Source organism: Lynx canadensis, chromosome A1 (genome assembly GCF_007474595.2).
Source record: "Lynx canadensis isolate LIC74 chromosome A1, mLynCan4.pri.v2, whole genome shotgun sequence".
In the NCBI taxonomy this organism is placed as follows: Eukaryota; Metazoa; Chordata; class Mammalia; order Carnivora; family Felidae; genus Lynx; species Lynx canadensis.
Window position 1 is genome coordinate 7,744,612 of NC_044303.2, and position 9,443 is coordinate 7,754,054.

The following is a 9,443-nucleotide window of genomic DNA, read 5'->3' on the forward strand; positions in this document are numbered from 1 at the left end:
GGCACGTGGTGTAGAATCGTTCGTGTTCAGTGTGCTGACTGTTCAGGGAGAATGTGGTTTTCGTTTTTAAGCACTCCTCTGCCTTGTTTGAATTTCCTTAAAACCCTTTAAAGAGAGTGTTGTCAATAATCGACATTAAGACAGAACAAACTGAATGTACCATTGAACTAATCTAGCATGACATGTATTTGTTTGCCCTTTCCCTTAAGGGGAAAACATTTTTCTTAAAAGCAATGAGTGGAGAATAATTCTACCAGAGTTTAGAAAATGGTATCCATGTATCAGAGCACCAGTAATTAAAAATACGTAGCGCTAGTTAAACTGACAGCTAGATCCTGTGAAATCAAGCCATGGACAGATAGGTATCTGAAGTGAAGATTATTTAATGAATGTGAGGATAATTAAAAACTTGAAAATTCTGTTTGACTTCATAGAATAACTAGGAGTAAATAAAATTTATCCCAAATCTGAAAATGGGGTAATTTTCTAAGTTTGGGAAGAGTGTAGCAAATTAAAAAGCATGGATGGCCATATTGGTGATCTAAAAATTAAAATTTCACATAGCGTATTTTGGTGGGGATTACAACAAATTAAGCTGGTAAAGTGATTTGAAAGTTTGAACGTTCGGAATTAGTAACTTGTAAACATTTTAATGAATGAATTAGTGAAAAGGAAGGAAATTGTACATTGAAAACTAACCCAAAAAAGGGAAAACCTAACAAGATAATTTATTTGATGGACTAAGGATTAGTATAAATGCTTTATAAAGACCTCATTAAAATATTACTACCAAATCTTGACAGATAAATGGGTAAAGAGCATAAACTGGCATTCCCACGAGTGGAAGTAACATATGTAAATGTATGAAAACATCTGGTAATACCTGAAAATGTAAATAAAAATATCAAGGCGTGCATTTGATATGGAGCTGCTTATAAATTGGTACAACTCATAAATCAGTGGTTTCTGATACTTTGGAAAGCAGTTTAGCCCTATGTGTTCAGCTATAAAATTATTTGTACTTTTTGGCTCATTGTTGATATTTGTAAGTATTTCTCCTAAGGAAGTAATCCCACGGAAGAAAAAAATTAAGTAGACGAGTGTGTTCGTCGCACTAGAATTCGCCGTGCCAAAAAGCTGGAATATATTGGGGCACCTGGCTGGCCCGGTTGGTAGAGCATGTGGCTCTTGATCTCTGGGTCATGAGTTCAAGCCCCACATTGGGCGTGGAGCTTACTTTACAAAACAAAACAGAACGACAAAAACGGAAAGTATTGGGGGAATAATTAAATGATGGAATATAACGCAAACAAGTATGAAGTGTGGAAGCTAGGTGGAAACACAGGACTGCTTAAAAAACATCCTAGTGGAGAAGTGTGCACACTGACGAGCGTGTGTATCTAGAAGGGAACAGCACAGAAATTTTTAAAATGTTTGTCAGTGTGGCAAAAGTGGTCCTAAAATAGATAAAGTGGACTGTCTTCTGCCTGGTATGAACTTCGTATTTTGTGTCTCCGTCTGTTTCAGTTAGATGCTGGCGTGCCAGAAAAAATAAGCCTCATTTCCAGAGACGAGAAGAGCGTACTTGTGGTGACTTACAGTGACTTAAAGCGCTGCTTTGAAAACACTTTCCAGGAACTGATTGCAGCTGCGAATGGGCAGTTGTAGTATTGGCTGAAAAAGACGCAGGACCCGGCTGAGGACCTTACCCGATAGCGAATTGCACTCCAGCTGAACTGGTCTCATCCTCTCCTTCCACCTTTGGGAAACCCGACAGGACATGAGCAGGCTGCTTGCACTTCAGTCAGGTACACTGCTACGCGAAAGGAAGAATGTCCCACTTAGCCTAGAGCTGTGGCTGCCTGGGGGCCGGATCTGTGAAGAATACTTTAGATCAGGGAGCGCCACCAGGTGGATGGCGTTCCAGCTGTCGTGTTTTTCCACTTGTATATGCACTAATTTTAATTTTTTAAAGACTTTTTTCTGATCTTGGAACTTTTGCCACATTGTATACTTAACGTATTAAGGGAAACTGTTTGCAAGGACATTTTTGGGAAACAATGATGGGCAGCATTTTTGTCACTGAGGGTTGCAGAATTTGCTCTTTGGGGGATGGGTTGCCCTGACGGACGTAATGGACCAGGTAAATGGTTTCACAGAAGCACCGTATGGTGTATAATCCTTGTAAGAGTATTGGACGCAAGCTCTGTATGCCACCGCTGTTAGTTCAAGTGGAGATTTTTGGGTTTTTGTTTTGTTTTGTTTTTAAGACCAGACAAAAGAGAGATCAGTGGATTGTTGGATACGAACTCCCCTATTAGTAGACTTAGATCCTTTATGACTAAGGAGTGGATACACAGGAACTTACACACAGGAGCACACAGAGCTCTGGGCTCCAGATTCATCCAGAGTCTTTTCTTAAAAAGGTGTTTCCCTGCTCGTCAGACATACTTCACATTTATGCAACTTTTTTTTTTTTTTAATGGGAAAAAAGGTAAATTGCGTTCAAGGCCTGAAGTTCAGGAGTATATTGCTTTAGATTATTTCCAGTTTGCTTTTTTTGTATAAAGTTCTGTTCTCGGAACCACAGCTTTATTATGGTACTTTACACTGGATACAGACACAGAGACACTGTTCGGAAGGTGAACGAAACACAGCAGTGGTCTGGCATCGAGAGCTTTCTGAAGTTTTACAGCCTGAATCTGGAGGGATAACAATCTGCTGTGCCTTTGCAGTCACTGCTTAGCCCAAAGTAATAGTACTTTTGATAATAACTTCACTATGTGGGATATTCCTGAATAAGTCAATCTCAAAAGTTTGGAATTTTCCTCCTCTTAACTTTCTTAATATTTGGACGTGCAGTTGTTGCCAAACTTGGGTATTCGTGGAATTTCTAGTTAATGACACACCTACTCTTTGATACTGAAGACTGCCAAATACATAGGAGTTTTCTTTCACAAAAACACAGTAATGAAGACTCTGTCTCCTTTCCCAGCACTGAATGTTTTACTAGCACCGGGTGCTCACCATGCAACTATGAAGAAAACGTGGAAACTCAGAAGGTCAGGAAAGACTTCCAAGCACTTGCAACTGATGTTACGGTCTTCAATTTTAATAATTGCTCATATTTGTAGTTTTCAGAGAAGTTTTTAATATTTCTCTGTCCACTTTTTATAAGCTTTAAAATGATTTTCTCTGCCTTGAGATTTGCATCAAGAAAAAAACACCTCTCTTCACCTGAAAGCTTTGAAGACTAAAGACATGCTTTCCACATTTTAACAAGTGTGTCTGAGTCCACGTTTGGTAGCATCAGTTGTTGAGTTCAAAAGAAAATCAATTACTGCATTTGATCTGGATGGATTTTACGAGAACATAATGTTCACTGTTCAAAGGATAATTAACATTTGCCACCATAATGTTCTTTTTTTATGTAAAAGGAACCAGAACTTGGAGACATTAACATGCAAAAGTCTTTTATCATTAGCTCATGTATTTGAGGAAGAGCAGCTGTCTTTTTATATGTTTTTTGACAAATCATATTGTGATTCTTTTGTACAAAAAAGAACTACTTGTATTCTAGAAGAAATATGAAATGCTTAATTTATAAGCGGGCTGGAGATTTTTTCCAATATTGTTTTCTTTGAAAATGAAAGGGGATCATCTATTTTAGTTTTGGGGTCTGGGAACTTTTTGAAAATTTAATTTGTGGACCAATGTTTTGTGAAAGCTAATAAGGAAGGGCAGGGGTAAAATAGGGCTTGAATTTCTCATCCTGTATCGACCAGCAAACTTCCCTCTGCAAGGCAGGTTCAAATCACAAACCCAAGAATGTTTGCATCCTAAGTGCTAGTTTGCTTCAGCCCCTAGTAACCTCAGGACTTGGCTTGAATATAAAGGTGGACAGCTGATCTGTTTTCATGAGTAAATATTGTCGGCCAGAAAACAGTTGGTGTCAGGTAATACATCTTTTTTTTAAGCTTTGTTTTATATTTATTTTTCATTTAGTTTTTATTGGGAATGGTTTCCAGTAGAACTCTTATTAGTTCTGCTTAGGTGTTTTTTGGGGGAGCCCTCTTTTCCATAGTGTAATTCCACTTAAGAGGTTGTCTAAAAGTTAGTCTTTTTAATTCATAGGAAGATTGTAATATCTGAGAGTAGTCAAATTAAGGATACAAACTTCCCACACCTTCCTGTTATGACAGATCAAAGCACAGAAAGGACAACCCTTGAAATCATGTAACGTTGGTCATTTCAATTTTTTGTACCTATTTTAAATTCTGTTAGTGTATTTACTTCATTGTAAATATTTTTGAGGGTACCTTTGTATTATTTTGCTTTTGACCTTGGTTCTGTGGTTTGGATGTCAACAACTTCCCTAAAAGCACCAGTATGTTAAGTTCTAATGTCATGACCCCAATATGGGTTATTCATCTTTAATCCTGTTTTCAGTCTCTATGTGTACAGCAATATTTTTAATAAAGAATTACAGAGAAGTTTGTCCTTTTGGGGGGAACCAGTTCATTTCACGAGGTTAAGTTTGTCTTATGTCCAGGATTTAAAAGGCCGAACATTTCCTGTGTGTTTGGAGGAATTGTTGGTGGCAGGTTTATTCATTAGTTTACCAGATATCCGCTCAATGCCTACTTGGATCTATTTTGGGTACTGAGAATGCAGATACCAGAACTTGCTATTTATAAAGTCCATAGTTCTACCCAAACATTTCTATATAACACATGGCTTACAGTGTAGTTTCGGAAGAAGATATGGCTAGCCTCTGATTCAGTACTTGGGTAATTTACCATACAGGTGAAGAGTACCCTTCCCCCCACGTCCTCCAGAAACATTATTCAGACTATGAGGTAGGTTCGTTTTTGTTTTTGTTTTTTTTCTTTTTTTAAATATTTTTTTTAATGTTTATTTATTTTTGAGAGCGAGACAGACAGACAAGAGTGCTAGCGGGAGAGGGGCAGAGAGGGAGGGAGACGCAGAATCTGAAACAGGCTCCAGGCCTGGCCTGAGCACAGAGCCTGACCCCGGGCTCCAACTCAGGAATAGCATAGCGAGATCGCGACCTGAGCCGAAGCTGGACGCTTAACCCACTGAGCCACCCACGCACCCCGAAGGTAGATTTTTTTTAATGGCAGAAACATTAATATTTGTTGAATCTGAGTACTTAGTGTTTATTGTGGTTATTTCCTGTACTGTATTGAAGTGAAAAGTTGAAAAACAGAATAGAAAGTGATAAGGGACTGGAGACCTAATTGAGGGGTACTTAAAGAGGAAGGAGGGTTTATTTTTAGCTGCAGGAACTAGTGAGTTGCTTTTAGAAATTCGGAGAAGAGCGAGAATAAGTGTAGAAGGGTCTTGAAAAAGAAAAAAAAATCCAGTGGATTCGGTGGCAAATCAAAATGACCACTGTAGGTTCATGGGGAAGGAGGGAGACCAGTCTGCCCAGGATGGAGAATGTTTTGGGGGGATCTTTTAGATTTAGATTTCTTGAGAGAAAACATGAAACACGTTAAAATGTTGCGTAAGCTAGGCCAGTGTTACGTCTGTTCAATGGGGATAAAATGGCTCTGTTGTTTTCACGTCCTGTGCTCTGAATGGTCAAAAACAGGTGTTTCCCCTTTCCTTCCACCTTTCGCAGGTGCACAAGTCGGGCTATGTCTGTAAAATGTCCTTGTGTACGAGTTTGGGGCAAGAGGGGCAGTGAAGAAAGACCTTTAAAACTCGTGTCCTTAAAACTCGTTAAACCCGTATGCACGGTGGTTAAGAAACCGGCTCGCCAGAACAAGATGCTGACATCCCACTCCGTGCAATGAATGAATTGGATTCGCTCATTCATGAAATATTCACCAAATGCCTGTTCTATGGCAGGCACCGCCCTAGAGGAATCAACAGAACAACTCTGACCATGACAGACCAATCTTTCTGTTCCTACAGAGCTTCCATCCTAGCAGGAAGAGGACAGAGTACGTGTAGAACGTTAAGAGGTAACAATGGCTATGGAAACAGAGTAGAGTAGCGTAAAGGACGTGGGTAGGGTTGCCAGATTTTGCGCACAAAAATACAGAACACGGAGCTGGATTTGAATTTCAGGTAAACCACGGGTCGTTTCTTTTTTAGCGTTAAGTGGGTCTCAAGTATTACATGGGACATGTTCGTCTTAAAAAGTTATTTGTGTGAAATTCAAATTTAATTGGTTATCCTGTGTTTGTCTAATCTTGCAACTCTCGATGTGGGGAATGTGGTGGTGCTAGAATTTCAGATCGGATGATCTGGGTAGTAGGTCTTATGGAGAAGGTGGTATTTGAGCAAGGAGCCAGCCATGTGGATATGGGAAGGAGAAGAATTCCAGGTCAGAGAATGTGCCAGGCATATCTGAGGAATGGCAAGGAGGCCAATGTGACTGGAGTAAGAGTAAGGGCCAGTGGGACTAAGTAGGAAGTGAAATCAGGTAATGGGGAAGGGGGTAGTGCTTTGTAGAGCATTGTAAGACCATGTTGGTGCTTACATGGAAAAGAGAAGAAAGGTTGTGAGGAGAATAACCTGGTACAATTAAAAAGGATCACTTTGGTTACTAGTTAGGAAGCTCTCGTGATATTTCAAGTGAAAGATGATGGGGTTTGGACTCGGGCGCTAGAGGTGGCACGAAGTGACTGGATTCTGAATATATTTAACTTATTATTTTTTAAAATGTTTATTTTTTCAGAGAAAGAGTGCAAGCAGGGCAGGGACGGTGGCGGGGAGGGGCTGTGCGACGCAGAATCCGAAGCAGGCTCCAGGCTCTGAGCTGTCAGCACAGAGCCCGCACGGGGCTCGAACTCACAGACTGTGAGATCATGACCTGAGCTGAAGTCGGACGCTCAACCGACTGAGCCACTCAGGCGTCCCTTTTTTTATTCTTTAAATTTATTTATTTATTTTTAGAGAGAGGGTCAGCAGGGGAGAAGCAGAGAGAAGGAGACAGAGAATCCCAAGCAGGCTCCATCCTGTCAGCGCCGAGCTGAACACGGGGCTCGATGTCACAAATTGAAATCAACACCTGAGCCGAAATCAAGAGTGGGACGCTTAACTGACTGAGCCACCCACGTGCCTGATTCTGAATATGTTTTAAAGACTGAGCCAAAAGGATGTCCCGGTTATTGGATATGGAGTGAAAAAAGAAGTCAGAGTCACTGTTCCGATTTTGACCCTCTGCTGGGCAGGACGGAGGATTCTATTAAACTGGAAGAGAGCGTTCTAGAAAAGGGTGTGTTTGGAGGGTGGGCAAGAAGGACACAGGAGCGAGGAAAGACAATTGGGAGTTTGGTCTGACCTGTTCAGTTTAAGATGTTTACTACGCATTTGTTGTGGCTACTGGCTGTTTTTAATGAGTGACTCCAGACTTAATGGCCTAACGCAACAACCGTTTTGTTATTCTCAGGAATTCTGTGGGTTAGGAATTTGGACAGGGCACAGCTGGGATGGCTTATCTCTCTCTATTCCATTATGTTTGGGGCCTCTGCTGGGAAAATTTCAGTGGTTGGGGGCTGAAATCATTCCGATCTGGCACCCAGACTGAATGACTTAAAGGCTGGGCTCAGCTGGCGACTGTCCGTGGAAGCACCTACACGTGGGCCCACCATGTGGCTCAGGCTTCTCCAGTCACGGCCACTGGGTCTCTAGCGGGAGCTTTTGGACAATGAGTGTACCAGGAGCCTCGGGTGGAAAGGGCATGATCTTTTCTGACTTGGCCTCGGGGCCGTGCAGTGTCACTTCTGCCACATTCTGTTGATCGCAAGTGAGTCACAAAGGCTTGTCTGATTGTAGGGGAGAAGAATTCGATGGGGAAGTGGCAAGAGCATGTTGCCAAAGGTCATGTGAGATGGGAGATTGTGGTCGCCACTATTTTTGGGAAATACGGTCTGCCGCAGCCTAAGAGATGCTCAATTCAATATTGGCATACAAGTGAGTTTGGAGAGATCTGCTCTGTATGTGTAGTTTGCAAGTCATACAGATGTCATTTAAAGCCCTGAACTTGGTTGAGATCATGAAGGGAGTTAGTATAACCGGAGAGGAAAAGAGGTCCAAGGACAGAACCCTGGGGTAATTGGAACAGTCAGTGCTCAAAGGTCAGAGAAGAGAGAAGAGTAGTTAAGAGGGATGGAAATGACCAGTGAAATAGGAAGAAAAATGTTTGATGTCCTGGAATCAAAGTAAAAAAGGTATTTTCAAGAATAAGGGTCAAATTGATGAGTCAACAAAGATTGAGACTGAAAATTGGCTGTTGCATTTAGCAATTTGCAGGTCACTCGTCACTGGTAACCTTATCAAAAGCGGTTTCGGTGAGTAACACTGAAAGCCAGGTTTGAGTGGGTTTCAGAGTACTTGAGGGGGTGAACTCGGAAATGGAGACCAACTACATCAAGGAATTTTGCTGTAAAGAATAAAGAAATGGGGCGGTGGCTGAAGAGGCAAGTAGGGATGAAAGGTTTTGTTTGTTTGTTTTTGTAACATGGGAGGGGTAATAGCATGTTTGTGTGATCTGATGGGAGAGGGACACACTGATGGGGGGTGAGGGAGCAGTGAATTGCTGGAGTTGTGTCCTTGAGTACAGGAAGGAATCCAGGCATGCCAGGACAGGTTTTGGATTGACCATCCAGGAAGGAAGGCAGAGCATGTGACTACAGGTGCAGGCCAGTGGTAGATGTGATGGTGAGATTTTGAAGTGCTCTTTGGGTTACTTCATTCAGTCTTCCCATTGATGTGGGTATAACTAATAGTACCAATCACATTGGATTGCTTTGGAAATTGAGTGTTATTCCTCAAAGCACTTGGACTAGTTGCTGGCACATGAAGTTAATATATTTTCGTCTGAGAGGAAGCCCATACTCTCTTAAATCGGTCATCTGTGAAAACTGTGGCATTAAATGTTTTTTTTCCTTTTAATAATCTTGTATCGAAGAATAGTACGCACATACACACAAGCTTGCAAATAAGTTCATAGTTCCATGAATTATCACAAAGTGAACACACCTGTGTACCACACCCAGCTCAAGGAACAGGGTATTTGTGGCCTCTGGTTGTTTTGGTTTTGTGTTTTTCTCCCTTAAAATATCCTTCGTTGAGAAAATAGAAGGTTAGTCATCCCTGCGTTGGAACCCAGGATATTTTCGTAAAATTTCCTGGCCTGTGAAACCCAGAAGTCTGGTAGTATGTTTAACACTGAGGAGTCTGATAAACCTTACTGGGAGATCCTTCTGCTGGAGAAAAGGGAAAAAAAAAAAACAATTCCCAAATGTCCTGTAAGTTTCCAGAGTCATGAGAAAATTTCTGAACCAATTCCTCGAGCATTCTTCAAATCATGTGCTTAAATGAGTGACTTTACTCTTACGTTATGAAAACCGATACTATTTTTAAAGGATTTCTGATTCACGAAGATGAAACGCCATGTGCCCTCT

General features: G+C 41.2%; 1 protein-coding gene across 5 annotated transcripts in view; it reads left to right on the forward strand.

Annotated features, from left to right (window-relative positions):
- The window catches only part of PAN3 (poly(A) specific ribonuclease subunit PAN3), a 134,717-nt gene extending 130,224 nt beyond the window's left edge, over nucleotides 1-4,493 (forward strand). For all 5 annotated transcript variants that reach the window (XM_030308388.1, XM_030308378.1, XM_030308406.1 and 2 more), the window contains one exon: nucleotides 1,528-4,493. In XM_030308388.1, coding sequence (XP_030164248.1) covers nucleotides 1,528-1,668 — 141 coding nt within the window. In that variant the 3' untranslated portion in view covers nucleotides 1,669-4,493. The remainder of the gene's footprint in view (nucleotides 1-1,527) is intronic.
- Nucleotides 4,494-9,443: the final 4,950 nt, after the last annotated feature.